This window comes from Aedes aegypti, chromosome 2, assembly GCF_002204515.2.
Source record: "Aedes aegypti strain LVP_AGWG chromosome 2, AaegL5.0 Primary Assembly, whole genome shotgun sequence".
Taxonomy (NCBI): Eukaryota; Metazoa; Arthropoda; class Insecta; order Diptera; family Culicidae; genus Aedes; species Aedes aegypti.
Genome location: NC_035108.1, coordinates 16,135,646 through 16,156,765, shown reverse-complemented (window position 1 = coordinate 16,156,765; position 21,120 = coordinate 16,135,646). Strand labels below are relative to the sequence as shown.

The 21,120-nt window shown below is 37.7% G+C and overlaps 1 protein-coding gene across 6 annotated transcripts in view; it reads right to left on the bottom strand.

Annotated features, from left to right (window-relative positions):
• Positions 1-21,120, bottom strand: part of LOC5576746 (guanine nucleotide exchange factor DBS) — a 457,969-nt gene that overhangs the window by 67,443 nt on the left and 369,406 nt on the right. The window contains exons 1-2 of one of the 6 annotated variants that reach the window (XM_021839981.1): positions 16,785-17,266; positions 260-2,467 (exon numbers count right to left, since the gene is read on the bottom strand). The exons of 4 other annotated variants lie outside the window; for them this stretch is intronic. In XM_021839981.1, coding sequence (XP_021695673.1) covers positions 260-2,392 — 2,133 coding nt within the window. In that variant the 5' untranslated portion in view covers positions 2,393-2,467; positions 16,785-17,266. Of the gene's footprint in view, positions 1-259; positions 2,468-16,401; positions 17,267-21,120 lie in introns of those variants that run through there. One more of the 6 variants, XM_021839980.1, reaches the window with a different exon arrangement.

Here is a 21,120-nt window from a genome sequence, read left to right as displayed (position 1 = left end):
CTTGCAGATGATGTTTAGTAATCCGGGACCATTAGTGTGATCAAAGTATCTTGGACAGACCGTTACGGCAGAATCAAATGGAGGAGGTCAAATTATATACGTGTAACGCTCTGTCCAAAATACATAGAACACCCTAAGGCTTATCTTGCTTGCGATGTTGGATAAGCAACATTGGCACTAATTGAAATTGAAGTTTACAGAAAAAAATAGAACTACCTTAAAAGAAGAGAAACAAATAATCCAAAACACATTTACTTACATCATCCCGAGCAGTTTCCGGCGCAACACATCCCGCGGTAGCCCGTTCATTGAGCAGTTTCTTCCCGGGCGCCACTGCCTTGTTCAACAGCCTGCTCGGTTTTGGAGGTGGCACTGCATCCGCACCTCGCCGAACTCCTCCTGTGATGGCGGGCTCTGCTTTCGTTGACGCCGGAAGCAGTGCCCCACTCCGCTCCACCAGGCTATCCTTACGGGAGCGCACTTCGGCACGGAAGCGTTCCTTCTCGTTCGACTCGATACTCTCATAGATCCCGATATCGTCGAAGATATAGGGCAGATTAGTTTGGTCGCTGGTGGCAATCAGGCCGTCGAGAAGCACATGCGAGGTGAACCGTTCTTCGTCGATGTCCTCGTCGTCACTTCCCACCGGAAGGAAGAAGCGCGGTTTCTCATTCATGTGACAGCATGCCGAAGAAGAACGCTTGCGGGTTTTGCGATTCATGGTGGTGAGGTTGACGTAGTCAAAGTTCTTGAACGAATCGGAGTAAATGAGACTGGTGAAGTTGGAACTACAATCTACGCCCGAATCGTTAGCTATGGTTGCACTGGTTCGGGAAGGAGAAACTGGTTTGCATTCTAGCGATCGGAGGTGATTTTCATGGAAGTCTCCACTGGAGTATGGCGGGGGTGGAAGCGAATTGAATTGGTTCGGTTTCTTCACGCGGAATGGTTTCTGATTCAGGAAGTTACCGTAGTAATACTGAAGGTACTCGTCTACGCTGGTGAAGCCTCGTTTTCGAACGAAATCATTGATAATTCGGTTATAGGCTTTTTCAGTATACTCCTTGGAAGCTTTCTGAATTTTCAATGTATCACTGGTTGGTTTCGTGCTTGTATACTTCAGAAGAGATTTTTCGCAAAATTCACGGACCTGTTGATAAGTTCGTTTACATCGTGATGGTTTCTTCGGTAGTGTTACGTAACAAGGAATATCCTCTTTCGGCGTCTGAACTAAACGATCCAAGGTGTAGTACTGCGAGGGAAGCGAAGAGAAACCGAATACTTGCGATTCTTTCGGTGGGACTGTGCCATATTTTTGATAGTATCGCTCAAAGTTCTGGTCTTGCTTGCAGAAAACTTGCGGATTGGTGTACGAATAGTATTTCTTCGGTAGTTCTGCCATGAGTTTTTCCTTTTTGACCGAATCGCAATCGTTATTGGATACTTGTATTGACGCTGGAATGGATCGTATTTCTGAGTTCCCCAACTCCGACCCGGAACTGTTATATATGTAATCCATTATGTCCATGTATTGTTTCTTGATAAGATAGTTCTTGAAATCTTTATCTTTGACGATTTCCGTATAAGACATCGTATCAAAGTATTCCTGAAGAATATCCATTTCCGTTTTTTCGTCATTGTTCCGTTCCAAAAGTTGGACAATCTTGCTTTTGCAATATCTGGACGACTTGTTTGATTTGAAACTTTTCAGTGATTTTTGTGAGTGCTTAGATTTCTGGGAAATCTGTGATTTCAATGTGCCAGAGTTGATTTCCGGACAACTGCCAAAATTGTGCTGTTTTTTAGCCAAAGAGATTTCCCGTTGCAGTGAATTGAAAGGCTGAAAGTTTTTCACGAACAGAGGCCTTCTTCCTGATATAGTTTTATTTTTGTGAAATAAATGTGCTTTGTTGCTAAAAACCTGAAACGTTTCATCTTGTCCGGCAATCTTTCCCTGACCAAAACATGGATCGAATGAGTTGCCTCCTTCCATCCATGTGGTGGGAAAGTCCTGAGGTGAAAACTTAGTTCGACTGACGTTCGAACGACTCAATTCGCTGCCGCAGATGTTCCTTTCGTCAAACAGGGACGCTCGGTAGGACAACGGAGACTCGGAACGGTTCAACCCCGGAGGCCTTCGACGGCTGATGCTGGTGGCAGTGGTGCTGGTGACTGAGGTGGAACCATCTGGGATGGCGGCAATGGCCGGAACTGGAGACGGTTGGTGTCGATGCTGGTGCCTTTGGTGCATTTTGCGTTTCACTGTGCCGATTTTCCGGTGCACTTTGCCAACGATGTAGCTTGCAGTGCTCTTCACTTTTTTGATGCGAAAAAGAAAGAGATGCCTTCTGTTTGCCGTTTCCGTCGTCAGGTTGTAGTTACCGAACTTCATCGCTCTTTCGTTGCTTAGTTGGGCAGTGGTTACACGAATACGTTTTCTTCTTTACTAAGTCACATGATTGATACACTTTGAACACAAAATAAGGTATAAAGAACACAACATCACACGAAGGAAGAGCAATGGTTGGACTCTGAAAATTCTAGGTAGCGAACAAAGCTATCTCGCAAATGAGTTGGAAATTGATTTTGTTAGACGGATGTTGGACCTCCACTCAATCCTAGGAATATTAACCCTTACAATGGTTATTTAACTAACATGAAAGTGGCTGTCATTTTGTGCACATTAAGAAAAGTTAACTTATACCGTAATCCGGGGTAACATTGATCATTTTTCTGAATGTTTCTTCAATATTTCGTTTGAAAATGCAAATGTTGCAGGTTTTATATTTTTAAAACAAGTACTGCCACCCATAGCTCGAGACTATATACTGTATTTTGTTTATTTAAAGATTTAAGCATGTTAAAAAAATGTTTTAGGCGATTTTTTGATTTAGTTGATATGGGGTAACATTGATCACCTATATAAACAACGTTCGATAATAATGAAAATGTCGTTACTTACTTAAATCATGGCCCCTGAAGCCGAAAATGAAGACGAAACGCTTACAAGTCATTTACTTTTTGAGTTATTTTAAAATTAAAAACACCTCGATCCACAGAATACGCCTAAAGGTAGGCAATTTCCTAAGGGAATTTTACATTCCTAACAGTAATTCAGTAATGTTGCCTAATTGAGCATACTTATAAGAGTTTTGACAACGGAATCGTTTTCGGCGATGCCATTTTTAGTAAGAACCACATTTTGCTTGCTTATATCGTTTGCAGAAGTTATGTGAGACATGAATCTTCGGTAGTGTCATCCTTAACAATTATTATCATTTTTTCGAAAAGTTGACAAATTCACGCAGAAGGTAAACTCAATTTTCACAAAAATATTAACTTTTATTAGCTTATGAATATAAGAAAGAGAAGCACCATTCATGATTTGAAAATGTTTCATCAATAAATGATAATACTAACTTTTGATGAGGTGAGTCATTCCGATCAATGTTACCCCGCTGATCAATGATACCCCGGATTACGGTACCGAGTTTTTGTGTCACGTTTACCTCGTTCACTTCTTTTCTTATTTTTTGTTTTGATTCGGCTGGTGAAAATTAGATTCGGCCGATGGTGCTATGCCACGTGCAAATGTTCTGTGGAAATATGTTTTCGATTTGCTTGCGTTTTGCTCGAGAGTGCTTTGTGATGGCTCCAACAATTGAATTCGTTTCGCGCGACTCGTTTTTTTTATCTACTGTGTGTGTTAAGCGTGTTGATTCAAAAATTGAATGTGGTTCGTGAATGCTCGGTTCGGGATGGATTATGAACTGCAATTTTTGGTCTATTTTTTGAGCAGTGCGTGCATTTTGATGAGGTTGTTCATTATTTGAGGAGCGACGGATTGCAGAGGAGTTTCGAAAAAGGAATTTGGTGAGTTTGTTCTGATCAGCAGCGCATGATCAAAATGCGTAAATATTAACCATTTGTCGGCCAGAACGTCTACCGAACGTACTCTATGGCACTACCCTTTCCATCAACGTTCCAATACATCCCGTAACACCTATGAGAGGTCGTAGAGTTCTCTGCATCTTTCATAAGTAGGTATTCAATTAATCATCCTTTCCCATTCTCCAGCTTTCGCAAGGACGTGGCCAGGACAGCTCTCGATTATTGGAGGATGCGTCAGTCTTGTCTAAGAGTTAGAGGTTAGTCCCAAATTTCTAACATTGGTAACGAACGGGAAGGAGGCAACCCTCATACAATGGTCTAGTACTGTACCACCTACGAAATTGTGCGAAATACTTAATGCTAATGAAATTTATTGAAATATTAACTATCAATTTCTTACAAACAGACTCCAGAAGGCAAAACATCGTTGTTCGAACTAAACTCCCTCGAGGTAGGTGTGTATTGTAATTATAATTTTTGTTTACAATTAACGACATAAAGTATTGAAAATTGTATGTTTGTATATACATCACTGTACGAACGAAACCTGTAAAATTATGAAGGACTGAATGTAACATAAGACATCCATCATATATAATAGATTTTCCTCTGCGATTTTAAAATTATAAAATGATTAAAATGAGCTACAGTTAACTCTCCCTTACTCGATATTCCGTATCTCGATATCGAGTTAGAGAACCATAGTAAAAGTTGTTTTTCTTGGCTAACTCGATGGTTCCTTGGATCGCAGTTGCACTGGGTTTGTGTTCTGTAACTCGATACCTCCCTAACTCGATGGTCTCTTCAATATCGAGTTAGGGAAAGTTAACTGTATAAATAGCTATCAAACTAAAAGAGAAAATTATAATAAAACAGTATTCGGGAATCAAACTCGCGACCTCTTGAGCGATAGCTTCACGCCCGAGCTCTCACGGCGGGTTCACCATCTTCACAAGCGATTGATGAAAGTTGAACATGTTCTGCCATAAATATGTATCACAGAATCGCTTCGATTCTTGGCGGTTTCATCGAGAAGTGATTGAAAAAGCAGTCAATAATGCGGAGCGTCCTCTAGGCCGTTTGACTGTTGAGCGTGGCTCGGTGTATGTTGTGGCAGATTCATGTAAATTTCTAGCGAACTGAAGTTTAGTTGGAAGGGCCATGATTGGTTGACAAATGGTCAGATCCAGGGACGAAAATACTACTCTCGCCTATATTGACGCTTGCTGGGTAGGATCTTCGTTGATTTTTATTTGTTTTTATCCCCACCTTGACAATAGGGTAGAAGCACCGGTTATGGCCATACGCCAGTTGTAGCCATAGTAGATTATACATCGTTTTACATAGCCAATCAGCATGAAACCTTTTGTGTTCATTAGATCACATTCATATGATAGAGCTACATTCATTTACTCGTCCAAATTGTTTCAAAACATAAGAAAAACAATTAATTTTCTTTATAATTTTAACTCCCATACACCTAATTTGGCCAGGGCACTCCTTATTTGGCCACTCTCATGAGAAATCAATGCAATTGGCCAATTTAGGAACCGAAGTTAAATCTCTGGTCGAAACTGGTTCCGTTGGCCTATATTAACCAACGGGATTTTCAAAGCGAAAAAATGGTTTTAGCTCAGTTTTGATATTTTACACACATAATATGGATCGGAAGCTTACATTTGACATGTTATGATATTTGTAGTATAAATACGGCTTCCCATTTAATTTTTATTGACATTTTCTCTTAGGCTGCCAAAACCGGTGCTTTTACCCTACAAAAAAGATTGGCAAAGCGCTTGCTGCAAGATTGTCAGTTTCCTTTTGACCTGCCGATACTCAACCGCTTTGTGATAATCGGAAACAAAAAATGATTTTCATTCGAATCAGCTTGACTTTCTTCTTCCGCTTCGGGAAGTTGTAATTTTTACACTAAGCACACTAAAGACGTGTCAATATCATCGATACCGTTCATCGGATCGTTAATTACTCGTATAGCAGCACTCTTCTGGTTCTGATAATCAAAAACACCAACGACATACGGGCATCGTTGTTGTTTTCTTCATCTATTGTTGTGCCATCTTCATTGGTACAATCATATTGGTGGTAGTGCGGTTACTTTGATGGTGGCATGAATGTCAATCAATTGAGTATAGTGAGAATGATTTTTTTCGTCCCTGGTCAGATCTGACTCAGATGTTCACTAACGCTTGTAATTTTCAAATGCCTGCCACAATTTTCCGCCGATTTCCAAATTGCGTGCTACTTAATAATCACAAATTTTTGCTATGCACAAGTCGTCCTTTTCAAATTAATCTTTTTTTTTTTGGGAAGATCAACTTCTCGCGTTCAGTATCATAAGGGCGTAACTGCAGTGATCGATTCCTCTTCATCGATTTTCTCTTTGGCTAATAACTTGGCCGAGCGACTGTTTTCAACTGTTATTTTTGCCTCAGTATAAAGTATTCATCATCCTTCATCGTACTGAACCGTAAAATGTTTCGAAAATGGATTGAATTCCTTGAAATAATGCAAAGAGAAAATCGACGAAGAGAAATCGTTCACTGCAGATACGCCTGTATGATACTCAACGCGAGACTTGATTCCGATTTTGATGAAATACATTTCATTAGCTGATTTTGCAACAACAAAATTTCTCTGAACTGTTAGCATAGAATATTCTGTCAAAATCGAAAACATAATCAATCAATTTGTAATTTTGGAAAAGCATCATTTAATAGTGTAGGAATATACAAAAATATTAAAATATAATTTTGAGAATTTGAGGTTTTGTCCGTGGATTTTTTATAATTGTGAAATGAATGATTACTGTGGAATTTTACATTATTTTTGACAGATTCACAACAAGATTTGTTGCAGATTATTGTAATTATGGCGCTCAAGAAAAAATCTTCTCCATTGACCAAATTTACCCACAGCAAAAGATACGTACGAGGTCATCGTCGGAGAAAACTGATCTTATTTTCAAATTTCCATCCATCACATTGTGGGTCTCATAGTAATACAAATATTTGGTCCAAACCTGATATCTAGTTCGATTTCATAAACTCTTCAACAAGTTTATTGCGGCGCATTTTTTATGAATATATTCAAAACACTTTTTTGGTTGTAGGTCTCTAAATCAACACTGAAATCATTTGCGTAATATCTCTTACAATACTGCACAATTCAGTGCAGGAAAGAAGTATGTTTTATAACAGATAAGCTTGGTGAAAAACAGCTAATTACGATGAGAAATTGCAAATACAGGTATATTCCGTTTTTGTCACGTTCCGATTTCGTCAATAAATTATCCCGTTTTCATCAACAAACAAAAAATGATTTTTTTTTTTATTTTTGAAATATTTAGAATAGAATAGAATAGAATAGAAGATTGTACGACATTTCCCAGAATGACGTTCCCCAGAACGACATTCCCCAGAATTGGACATTCCCCAGAAATCCATTCCTCAGAATGGGACATTCCTTAGAAAACCATTCCCCAGAATGGGACATTCCCCAGAAAAAAAAATAACAAGAGATCTTTGAGGTGTTCAAATCCAGGAAAATGGTAAATAGTAAATAGTGAATGCATCTAACTGGAAAATTCGAGGAAAACCATAATTTTCATAGGTAAAACATTTTCGTATTGTTTTTTTTTATTTTTAACGGTAGGACTTTCGGTTTGTTGCAGTCTTTCATTTATTGAGTGGAGAATCTTTAAATCAAAAATTCTTTAAAATTAACCACCTATGGTCGGAAATGTAATTCGAACCATTTGGACGATTTTTATATTTTTTGACGATTTTCTCGTCGAAAAAGTTAAAATTTAGTGTGACATAATATGTGTACCATCCCTTATTATTTAGACAATAAACCTAAGAAGAACAGCATATGTTCAAAAGAAGGGAGAATATGCCATGAAAGCCGAAAAACAAATTCCATTAATTTCCTTTGTGACATATTACACTACACCAATCTCCCTTTGAAAGTACAATTAGAAAGAACAGCCAATTTTAAAAAAAGAAAGAATAACTATGAAAACAAAAAAAACAATAGCTTGGATCGAGTTTGATCATAAAACACAGTATGGCATATGTAGGAACAGCTTATGTTAAACGGTTGAGCTACTTTTCCTCGAACGTCGGTTTCCCAAATGTCGTTTCCCCGAACGCCAGTTCCCAGAATGCCAGTGCCCCGAACAACCCGTTTCCCCGAATAGCCTAGTTTCCGAAAAGTTTTTAGCTCTTATAATTATCATAACTTTTGTGTTTCGAGGTGATAACGAACCGGTCATCTAATATGCACCTTTCTTCACTTGATTGGCGGTTCTTTCGAGTTTCACCATCATTGGCATTTTTGGCAAGATATATTTAGTCGAGGATGACGTTCAAATCTATATTATCTTCTTCTTTTAATTGCTAATCATTCACTCTAGCTCAGCACCCAGTCCTTAAAGACTATTCTTGCACCTGTTTGAACTGCATCACTATTCGGCGAAACGGGTCATTCGGAGAGGTGGCATTCAGGGAAATGATATTCAGGGAAACTACAGTAGCACAATTATGAAATTAATTAAGACACAATTAAGAAAATTTTTAAACAGCATTTTCCTCCTAAGATTATGGTTGGGTCTGCCGATGAACCACTTAGCCACAAAACCACCTCTTTCCCCCTTCGTGATTTTTTGACCGTACAACCTTTTTGAAATTTGTGATTTATGGACGGCAGCTTAGATGGTTTGCCTGAGAAAAAGGAAGCAAACACTCGCCGTTCAAAAGATTTTTTAACTTAGGGGTCTATTTTATAAGTCGAGTCGATCAAAATGACTCGACTAGAGTCACTGTCGACCGAAAAAATCACTCGACTCAGCTCTGTCACTCGAGATTTTCGACAGTTGTCACTCTATGTGACTGGATTACTATGGTAGTCGACGGGTGACATCTGAAATATGCATGCTTGCTTTGATCGACAATGAACACAGACGAGTCACATGAATCTGCTCGATTTACAAAATAGGCCTCTTAATTCCGATTTTATTCGCTTGAGATCCATAATGATGATTTTGACAAAATAATATTTTGGGTGAATTGACGTCTGTGTCCGGAATTCGAAGCTTCTGGGAATTCGAATCAATTCATTTCTTAACGACAAAAAAAACTAAACTACCAATTTTTTCCACTCTTTACAAACATATAAAACCCATTCTGGGGAATGCCCTATTCTGGGGAATGGTTTTCTGGGGAATGTCCCATTCTGGGGAATGGATTTCTGGGAAATGTCCCATTCTGGGGAATGGATTTCTGGGGAACGTCATTCTGGGGAATGTCGTTCTGGGGTTTGACTTTCTGGGAAATGTCCTACAACCGAATAGAATAGAATAAGCTAAATATTTATTTTGAAGCAATTTTAATGTTTTTCAATAGCATCAGGGTTGAATTTTTGACATGATGTTAATCTTGAGCACTACATGGTAGGTGTCAAGTCATGTACGATTCAATGAGGTTTGATTGCTTCCTATCCACTAATTAATTGATGTTATCAAATTTAGCATGGGCTGATGGATTAAATGGACACATCCTTCAACAATCAAGATTTGCTCTGGCCACGTCCTAGCTACAACTGGAATTTGTGATTAGTTGAATACGTACTTAAGTAAATTGCATAGACCTCTCATTTTTCTTACATAACATGGCATCAAAGAATTTTTGACGTAAATGTGATACAGTAATGTCCCGATTTTGTCAGCCCCATGCTGCATTAGGGGTTGACAAAATCGGAAAAGAGCTAAAATCGGGATAACATTTTTCGACTGGTTTCAAGTTTTATTTTAATTTAAGGACTTAGTTTTATGATATAGTTAATATAAACATTGATTTTTTACTGCCATTTTATATGTACCGTAATCTAAGGTAACATTGATAAGTTTCTTGGATAATTATTAAGAATTTAAAATTAAAAAAAAAATCGATCTTTAGATGATTGTATAGACGTGGCCAAGACCATTATTGACTTTATGCACCCAATATTGCCAGTATAGACTTATTTAATCGAATTGAAATAAATATAAATTTTAGGCTGACAAAATCGGGAACAAAGGATGCTAAAATTGGGGGTAGACAAAATCGGGTCAAAAAGGGTACTAAAATCGGGGGTAGATAAAATTGGGTCATTACTGTAGACATAAATGTTCAGTTCTTTTTTTAATAAGGGATGCACCTGGGAATGAATTCAAGAATGTTTAGGCAACGGCAGGAGACATGATCGAGTTTATTTTATTTTTGATAAGACTGTTGACCCCTTAATATTTTGGACATTATCTTCTATCTCTCAAACGCGATAGCATTGCACAAATTATAGCAAACTGACATTGAGTAGATAGAAAATTTTGGAATCTTCTTATAATAAGTTTACATCAAGGAAGAGGGAAAAAAGGTTAAATGGCTGACAATTTGCGAAATTTCTCACATCCCACATTTGCTGGGATTTTGAACAAACATGAACCCCTCATCCACATGCGCACCAAAATACCTCTGTGCTTTTGGAGATATTAAGATTGAAAATTTGCACTATTTTTCAAGTTTTTTCCTTATTTCTCAATTTTTAGGCGTCGTATTATTAAAAACTTTCTACCAGAGTTTGTGTTTGCTGTATTTTTATCAGCAAAAAATATTATATGGCATGGTTCTTAAGAAACATGTAAAACTCGGTGATAAAACCGTTTGTTTTATTAACTTGGTCTTATTTTGACAATAACTCGAAAACAGTAGGGTGTGGTATTTTGACGTCTTTGAGAGGGTTGTTGATTTTATCAAAATGAAAAACTTTGCCGAACATGCCAAGTCTCTAGAACGTCACATTAAAAAGTTAGATTGTGGCGCCATCTATGCGGACGATTTACGAACTATCCGTTTATGTCAGTAGATGGTCCTCGTTGTTGAAAAAAAACTTTGCCGAAGACACCAAATGTTGGAAACGCTTAGTTACCGAGTAATTAATTTTGTCCCGCCAGATTGCGTCCCTGGCCCATGGTGACCAAAAGGTTAATTAGGAGTCTTATACCAACAGCTATATTCATAAAACTTTACAAAAGAGTTTCTTACCAAAAAGTTCCAATTTTGTGATGATTGTTCTGGAGTTTGTATACTTTTGTGTTCTTGATGAGCTCATTTATTATTTTTACTAAACAGTAAACTAGAACTTAGTTTAGTCAATAGCCAGTCTATTCGTGATCTAACGCAATGTTAAAAAACAATGGTGGCGCTGTTTAAGATTGACGATTAGTGCTTTCCTGTCAAAGTTGATAGTGATAAATTTAGGAGAAAAATCATCACAATGATTTTACTAATAAGATTTTGACAACTCAAAGCACAGGAAACCGTGGATGTCCCAAGTAACCATAAGCACTAATAATAAGCCCTTAATCAGCATCATAGATGCGTACATGCATTATAATAGCACTACAAATGCTTACACACCTTATAACAGCACTCCCGCTGCATAGAAACCCTATTACTGCATCATTAATGCTTCAAAGCCTGATGCATACAGGCATTAAAGAAGCACTATATTGGCTTTATATTCGCATACAGGGCATGTTTAAATGCCAACCACGTGCTTTAAATTTGCATATAGTGGTAAGAGGGAGTCAAACATAAATCTTCTCACTACTACAATTGCAGGTTTTAAGACGGGGAAAAGTGATGGTTTGAATTAGTCACTTTTCTTTCCAATACTATTCATCTTATGTGGCCGAAGGAGCAAAGGAGCAGAACTTCAACAACTCAACAATACGGGTGTCGCAGGTTCGAGACGCAAAATGAGGAATTTCATCATCATAAAACGTAGATCAAAATGTGGCAATTGCAAGTCCTCAAAAGGAAGAAAATCACCAAAATGAATAAGTCTGATACGGAGAAGTACTATTTGAATCATTTTATTACATTTTTGCATACTATTAAATTTTCATTCATTAATTCATTTACCTCGTGTACCAGTTGCTTGGCCGCATACGCGAAAGCTCTCTGGCTGCATACGCGAAAGCACAAAATATTCGCCCTAAAAACCTGGCGAAAACATCTGACGTTTCTCACGTGGTCTTATATCAGCATTAGTGGTGCAGAGAAGCACGGTTATATCTTTGCACTATAATGGAACGCTTTTTCGCCTTTTCTGGCATTATAATAGCGCGTATATAAAACTGACATGCATCAAATGATTACCCTATATGCGCATATAATGCTGTTACCGTGCCGCATTGTTGTGCTTACTTGATTTCAGTTAGTAAAACTTTCGTAACATAACGTCATTTGATCGCCAATCGGGTGTCGCCAAAAATGCAAAAATATACCTAGGCAAAAAAGCTCAGTTGATCACTGCGGAAGTGTTTATAAGAACACTAAGTTGAGAAGAAGGCTCTTTCTCAGTTGAGGTGTAATGCCATAAAGAAGAAGAAAAACCGCATGATGTGGATAAACAGTAGACAAATTAGTTGTTTCTCGCTTAATCTTTTTGAAAAAAAAGATCAGCTTGACCCACTTTCTTATAGTCATTTTTACAAAAATGACGCATCTAATGATGCAAAGTACATTTATGTGATTATCGTTTAAATATTCTATATAACATTTGTTGAAATTCTAACCATGAAAACTAAAATTATCAATTATGTATCGCAAAATCATATTGATTGATTGGAGACTATAATCAAATTTGATTACGAACCTACACGAATGAACAATCTAAATGCTCCTCACAGCTCCTAAACATCAATACTCTGCATCAATATGATGGTAATGTGTATTATCCTGACAAAACTGCAATTTTCTATTCAAATAAGCAAAAATAAAAAAAAAATTCTAAGAAAATTATTCCGTTTTTGTAACGGTTCCGTTTTTGTCAACTGAAAATTGCCAATCGTGTTGATAAATACGGAACATACCTGTACTACTTTTTTCAATTTCTCGTCATAATGGGCAGTTTTTCATCACGTTAATATATCATGGAACGGCCACTGAAATTGTATGCAGTTTTGTAATATTCATTACGCAATGCTTTTTCATTAAGTACGTAACTCTTTTGAGTTGCGTATTGAATTATTACACAATAATATTCAGAAATTGCAAAATAGTGGTGAGCTAATCTCGATATGATTTCTGATACCCCTAATTTAAAAAAAAATCGAGTCTAGAACACGCCACTAAAGACGTCCTTTCAAGTTCAGGTCGAAATACGTGTATCTGTCAAAAAAATCTAGTGGAATCAATTGGTATACTAAATTTAGTAGTACTGAATTCGGTTGTCATTTATTGAAAAACAAAAAAATGTTGTACGCGACTCGATCTAGAAATCTTTACAAATTACTGTACTCGTCGTAATTTTCCTCACAACACAAGCACGTAATAGTAGTTTACGGAACAAGTTGCAGAATGATGATTTTTACAGCTCGAGTAGTAAATTAATAATATTAATATTATATTAATAACTAGTGGTCCCAGCAAACTTCGTCTTGCCATCAAGTAGGCTGTTGAAAACCACTACGAATCGTCCCATACAAAATGACAGTTCCGTTCACTCTCGTTTTTTCGACTTTCCCGGTGAATATCCTGCAACTTTTATACACACAAACACGTCGGAACCCTTGACGAAAAAAATGTAGAATTAATCATCCAAACCCGCTGACCCGTTCTTAAGCCATTTCGTGACATACAAACACCATTCCATTTTTATTTATATAGATAATTATGACGAGTGCTGTAAAAATCGAGTTCTGCAACGAGTTACGTACAATATTTTCCGTAGAAGATCATTCGAGGGTGTCAGAAATTATATCGGAATGCATTCTTCATTATTTTACAATTTCTGAAAAAAATGTTGTGTTATGATTTATTACGCAACACAAAACAGTTGCGGACGGGAAAGCGTTGCGTAATAAATCATTAAAGCACTGGTTTCAGTTGCGTAATGATTATTCCCACACTGCATACTTCAGTGCAGGAAAGTAAGCCGTTTCATGGCAGATAGGCGTGATAAAAACAGCCTATTACGATGAGAAATTGCAAAAAAACATTATTCTGCAACTTGATGCGTAAAGTACTAATTCACTATAAAGCACTTTGGACTAGTTACGCCTCCACATGAAATAAGATCAAAGTTATACAAAAAACTTTGAAACTTTGGGGTAAAAGTCACTCACATGAAAATCATCTGATGCACATTCGAAACATTTATTTCGAAGACATTAGAAAGAGGCGCAAATAGAAGCTTCTCACGTATACTGAAGGCGTATTTAGATTTATTCTTGTAACCTTACCTTACTAGCAACTAGCAGGTAAAGGTAAGTCCAATTGACTGTGTAATAATAAAAGTTGTTGAGAATATGTCAAAATGCGTCTATGATTGACAGGATTCTCTTCTGATTGCAAAGGTTGTTCCACCTTTCTCATACGATAGACAAGAATTGAGCTAGAAACCTCAAAGTCAAATCAAATGGAATATTCTGAATGGCTCCATCCCATTACCCCGAACGCCATTACCCCGAACGCCACTACCCCGAACGCCACTACCCCGAATGGGTCACTACCCCGAACGCCATTACCCCGAATGGGTCATTACCCCGAATGCCACTACCCCGAATGAGCCATTACCCCGAATAGTATGAGATACAGTACAGTATCTTGTTTTGCGTGCAAAAATGCGTCTCTAATGAAGGCTGGTAATTAATGGCACGTAAAATTCGTCGGTAAAATGTTCATCATATATTTATTCTTTCGAAATATCTTGATGGCAACTATATTCTTCTCATTCTTTCTGAGACAGTGCCTGTTTATCAGCTCAGTGGGCACCTTCGCAATTCAAGGGTTCATTCACAAATTTCATTTCGCCAACAATTGCCATTTTTAACACCTACCCACCCCCTCGTACTTTTTTTTTGTATGGAAATTCTACATATTGTGAATGGGCTGTAACATTTTGAGGACAACCACCCACAAACTTTTTTGCTCCCTTCAGCGTTACGAAATTTGTGAATGGGCTTTACTAAAATAAGCCTTTTATTGACTGAAAGGAATTCGAATCCATAACCCTCAATATGGTATTGCTTAACAGTTGCGTAATCACCGGTATTTGGACTTGTTGGTGGTGTTCATATTTCAATTTTGTTTTTGAACAAATATTTTTCTTTCTTATGAATATAGGTTGTGTCATAGCATCACGTTGTTACAGTGATCATTCACGTCATAGCTGCAAACATTTCACCAGAAATTTGCCCTTCTTTTTTAAATAGGCTGTTCTTTCACGTTTTTGTTTGATAAGCTAGTCACTAATATTTCCATATAGAACAGCTTTTCATAAAGGAATATATCTTGAAGACATTCACTAAAGTGATTCCTGCTATAATTCTAATCGAAAATTTTCCCTTTCTTTTATATTCTTGTATTAAAAAAGACAGATCTCTTATGGATTTACCCACCACTTTTCTGCCATCATTTCTTCATTATCTTGAATCAAAAAAATATTTTTTTGTGGTTATCACAGAAATTCAAATTAATGATCCCACAAATCAACAACAGTTCTTACTGTAGCGTCAATCAGATGCCGCCGATTTTTCTAACATGTACAAGTGTACAAGTGCGATAGCGGAACGGTCGTCTATTAGGTTGGTTTTTAGGTGGGTTCCATAGAACAACTTTTGCAGTGACTATATCAGGGTGAACTTCCATTATCATCGTTTACGGAACAATATCTTTAAGACGATCTTAATCTTAATGCCCGACACCTATGAAATGAATAAAGGAAGTGGCTTCCGATGTCCAATGAGAGATTTTACTACATCCTAATTTTGTACATATTAAAGCTATTCTTCTCATAATAAATTCACCATTCTTTTCGAAATGGGCTGTTCTTCAGAGCATTGCAATGTGGCTGTGTGAATCTTCCCAAAATTAGAGGACAAAACTAAGTGTGTACAAATTATTTGCTGAACAACTAGCTGGTTTTTTATCTTCTAATATTTGAAAAATACATTTTTGAGCCAAACTCGTGAAATACTTAAAAGGAATCGGACAATTATCTCCTCACTCTCTAACTAGAATATGTCTCAAAATGTTATCCATTCGGGGTAATGGCGTTCGGGGTAGTGACCCATTCGGGGTAGTGGCGTTCGGGGTAGTGACCCATTCGGGGTAGTGGCGTTCGGGGTAATGACCCATTCGGGGTAATGGCTTTCGGGGTAGTGGCGTTCGGGGTAGTGGCATTCGGGGTAGTGGCGTTCGGGGTAGTGTCATAGAATCATTCTGAATTGTTTGAAAATCTTTAACCTATAACAAACAAACAATTTAATTAGGCGTTGTCATAGTTTTGCTAAACACATTGGTATTGACAATGACATTAGAAACCACCCTCGTGCCAATCATTGCTTCATTTTCCCTCATTCAACCCTTATTCCGTGCAAACAACCCCATCAACCATACGAAGTTTGACGAGCCCAACGAGTATGTTCGAAATCACTGAAGTTACCAATCTCGCACCGAACGCCAAGCCTTTATGTGGCTATTAAACTCCTTCGTTCGAACGGAAAACATCAGAAAACTTTCTTCCATATGCTCTTCCTTCGTATGCTCACTTTGCGCTGTCTCTGCACTAAAACGGATACTTTATGCTTCCATTAGCGGGGCGCAGATATAGTAAAACCATTTTGCAATTGATATTCCATCCGATTGGCACACTCGGCGCAAATTTCACGTGACCACCGCATTTCACTTAAAAGGCAGATTTTCTTGGGTAATTGTTTTCGGTAGACGCACGTAGACACACACACGCCGCCCCGAAACACTGACGCATCACTTTCTTCGAAGATTTTCCCAATGAACGAGATCCGAAAATGGGAAAATTTGCCTCACCACACGTGACCCGATGGCACGCTTCGGCACCACACCTCACTTGAACGAGCCTGATTGGATGATTTCCAGCACGTTAGGGGCTTCTTCTTGCTGCTCTTCACTTTTGTCAGTTGATTTCGATTTCATTGCTTATGAACAGATGCCAACGTTTAATTTAATGATGATTTGTTTTTCAATCAAACAACACTCGATAGCACTGTATTCTTTGAAGAGGGCTAAGAACATTACGATGAACAATTGGTTATCGAGGTTTGATGAATTTCTGAAGGAAATTGAGACAACTCGATAGAATGTATCCAAGCATTTCTAAAATTACTCGAGATAATATCTCAAAATATTAAGAACTGTAACGAGAACACACACACAGCAACTAGAGGACCGAGCAAGAATATCTGAATGCCTGGACGAAACTAATGGATCGGACAGATGCTGGAAGGCCCGAAGAAGATCGGATCCCTCCGTTCGCGGTGAGTTATCGGATTCGACTGGAAAACAATAGAGGAATGCACTCGATCGGCGGCGCGGTAGGTGGCCTGTGGCTGGCTCTCTATCAGCGACGATAATCGAGCGCACCCCGAATAGGATCATCATTTCCATCACGGTGGTTATTATGGCGAGCTGCAAAGGCGCCCCAAGAGCCACCGTGCACAGTGATACCATTTGGTCTACGGAGTGGTCATAAATTATTTGATACAATATCTGATAATATCAAAAAATGTCAAATATTTTTTTTTGAATTGTGATTCTAGCTAGACTGAGAGCTTTCTTTGTCAAAGTTTCCATTTTCGCATTCGTATATCATGTGGCAACTACGATGATATTTTCCAGGGAAGTCAAGGAAATTTTCTCTACGAAAACATCCTGGACTGAACGGGATTGAACCCAGACACCTTCAGCAGGGCTTTGCTTTGTAGCCGCGAAGAGAAAGAAGCTTCGACACATCTATTTTTTATAAATTTTATTGAGTTTGGTTCACGAAGTTATTGTCTGCAGAATGCAGAAATAACCAGATTTTTCATGAAAACGAGCTGTTCTGGACCAACACATAATGTCTGTAATTTCGCCACATTCTGAAAACTGCTTCTTTGTTGATTTCTTTTGTTTTTTTTTCGCAAAGTCAATGACACATGAAGATGCTTAGATAAAGTTGAATAAAAAAAAACAGACAACTTGTTTTTTAATTGTTTGGCCTATGAGCGGTACCACTGTCCATATCTCGCACTGAGTTTGGATACAAACATGCTATTAGCACCTTTCCTCCGCGCCTTCCCATGCTCTTGATTGCATCTTCTTGTGCCAAGTGCCCCTCTAAGGGATCCTCAACGTGTATTTCAAATGCAGTTGAATTGGGCCTCCTAGAAGCGATCACCATATGTAACACGTGCTTGATGCACATAGACCACATAGATATTGCATATACCTACGAAAGGGTGCACTGGAGAGGAAAACTATTGGCAGAGCGTGCTCTCGATTGATGTGGGTGAGTTTTTTTTTGCTGCTGCCTGGTTTGAATAATCAGATATCGAAGGCAAGTGCGATTCCAAAGAATCGGTCACAATGCGCACTTGATATATGGGAAATTTATTGAGTAATGTGCAATAAGGGTTTGCGGTATCCGGAATAGTAGGACTGCATGCGCATTGTGCATTACGTATTCACGTGTTACGTGAGGGACATGATGAAAGGTATAATTTGCTCTCAATTGCATGATAAAGTTTGGGATAAGAAAGGTGACCAATCATTGCAGTTTGTTGAAGCAATTAATTTAATCTTGCGCTTCTTGAACTTTTGTTTGTTTGGAGGTGCCGACTCGAGTCTAGTACACGACACTGAAGACGGCCTTGCAGTTGAGGTCGAAATACGCGTATCTGTCAAAGGATACAAACTCTAGTGGAATTAAATGGTATAGTACTAAATTCGGTTTTTTCATCTACTTATAGGTATTCTACTAAACAGCTCGAAGATTTATTATCAGTTGCAAAGTTGTTTGATGACACACGCTATGTCTCTAGCTAGATTTCAGTATTTGGGTTATATTTTCATAACAGGAGGGTTAAAATATTTCAACGATAGATTTTTTTTTCATTTTTTAGCTTTTTTGTACTACAACCCATGAAAATCTCATTTTCAACGCATTCCAGCCCAAACAAAATGTATGGACAAAATTTCACCGATAGACTATTTTAAAACCGATTATGAAAATATAGACCACAAATTAATCTCTAGCGAGCAAAAATCCGATGTACATTCGATTTTTATAATCTTTTGGTTCCGACGTAGCGTGTGCCAGTTCAAATCTTTATTATTATATAGAAACATTACATTTGTTGTCTTACAAGTTACAAGATTAAATAGATTTTATCAAAAAAAAAAAAAAACATGCTTAAACTAATGGAATCTGCTAACCGTCTCGTATTTTTTATTGTTTTTTACAAGGGGGAAATCTGCAAACAGGTCCCCTGAGAAGGTAACTCAGGGAATGCGGGGATGACGCACCAACGACGACCCGTTAAAACCAGCCTATGCATTGTGCTTGAGCAATTTCTTTCGTCTCGTATGAAATCTGTAAAGCGTAACATCTTATATCTGCCAGAGATCTTCCAAAAAAATCTGGGTAATTATTCTAAAATACAATAGATCTCAGAATAAAAAAAAAGTAAAATGCTCAAGTTTAATATGGAGGAATGCTTTACTTTAATATGGTGTAACTTCGTTTTCCTATGAGTAATCGACACGGAATTTTAACAGAGAACTATAAATACAGTCAACTCTCATATTCGATATCTCGAGAACCATAGGAAAAGTTGGTTTTCAAGGCTACCTCGATAGTTATTTGGATTGCATTTGCATTGGTTTTGTGTTCTATATCTCGATAGTTCCTTCAATATAGAGTTATGGCAATGCAAATGCAAGGAACTCACTCAAAATACGTTTACCACCGGTTGGGAAACACTGTTTTCATAGTAGTTTACGGAACAAGTTGCAGAATGCAAGCCTCGTAGGATAAATTTACGACTCGTGCTGTAAAAATCGAGTTCTGCAACGAGTTACGAACAACATTTTTTTCAATTTCGAAGCAGATCACTTGAGGGTATGAGAAATTATGTCGGAATGCATTCACCACTATTTTACAATTTCTGAAAAAATGTGTTATGATTCATTACCCAACTCAAAACAGTTGCGTAATGAGAAAGCGTTGCGTAATGAATCATTACAGCACTGGTTTCAGTTAGGTAATGACCTGGGAGGGAGGCACCGATACTACACATGAAATATTGAACAACGTTTGTTTGAACTGCAAGATAACTCCAGCTTGCCAACAACAATCAAGGCAGGCTTGGGGAAAACCGCTAGTTTTATTTTGTTGTGTACTTTCGATCTTTCCTAACAAACATGGAAAAAGGGCCACAGTTTTCTATGCACCGAATATTAATTCTCATTGGAAAAAGTAAAACGATGCGTTTTTCAATGCTTTATATTCAATCAGTTGAAAGGTGCTCACGTGACATTACTTGCATTATGTGCATGAATTGATTTTCATTCAATTTTTGTCACTTTTGATGAAATGCGAAAATGTCTTTTATTCAGTTATGCGCTTTTTCCATGTTAGTCCAATGTTTGAGATCTGGGCTTACAGTGACAGTTCGTGACAGTGGAATCCCGGCTCACTATGACGTACAGAAATTTTGTATTGGTTTCTCCCTCCCAGGTAATAACTATTCCCGCACTGCATACTTCAGTGCAGGAAAGTAGGCCGTTTCATGACAGATAGGCGTGATGAAAAACAGCCTATTACGATGAGAAATTGCAAAAACGTTCTTTTATTACGATAAGCACCAGATGAGAATATGAGAATAATGAGAATATAATAGCTATATTAAACATATTTGAAGTTCTTTGCCAAATTATCATACCAATTACCCATTCTTTCATATTTTGAGATAATAATTTGAAGTTTTTTTATAGATTTACAGCTCACAATTTTCAAAGTGATCACAGACAATGTAATATTTACCTTAAGTTTGTTTTTTCAAGCCTTGAAACCGTCGTGTAAAATAAGTTGTTTACCTGAAAGGAGAAAATTAAATATTTTATTATTAAATATGAAATCACAAACTGTCAACTTTAAAACGATTATCATTCGAAAAGTGTGCAGTATGACCATGGGCGTAGCCAGGATTTCCATCAGGGAAGCGAGCGACCACAAAGCCGTTTTTACCAGTTTCTCAAAATATGGACACTTTTCGATACCTTTTGATTTTTTTGTTATACTAAACTTTTGCATGAAAGCTTAGCCCTTAACCTTCTATTGCATTGTATAAAGTTAAATTCAACA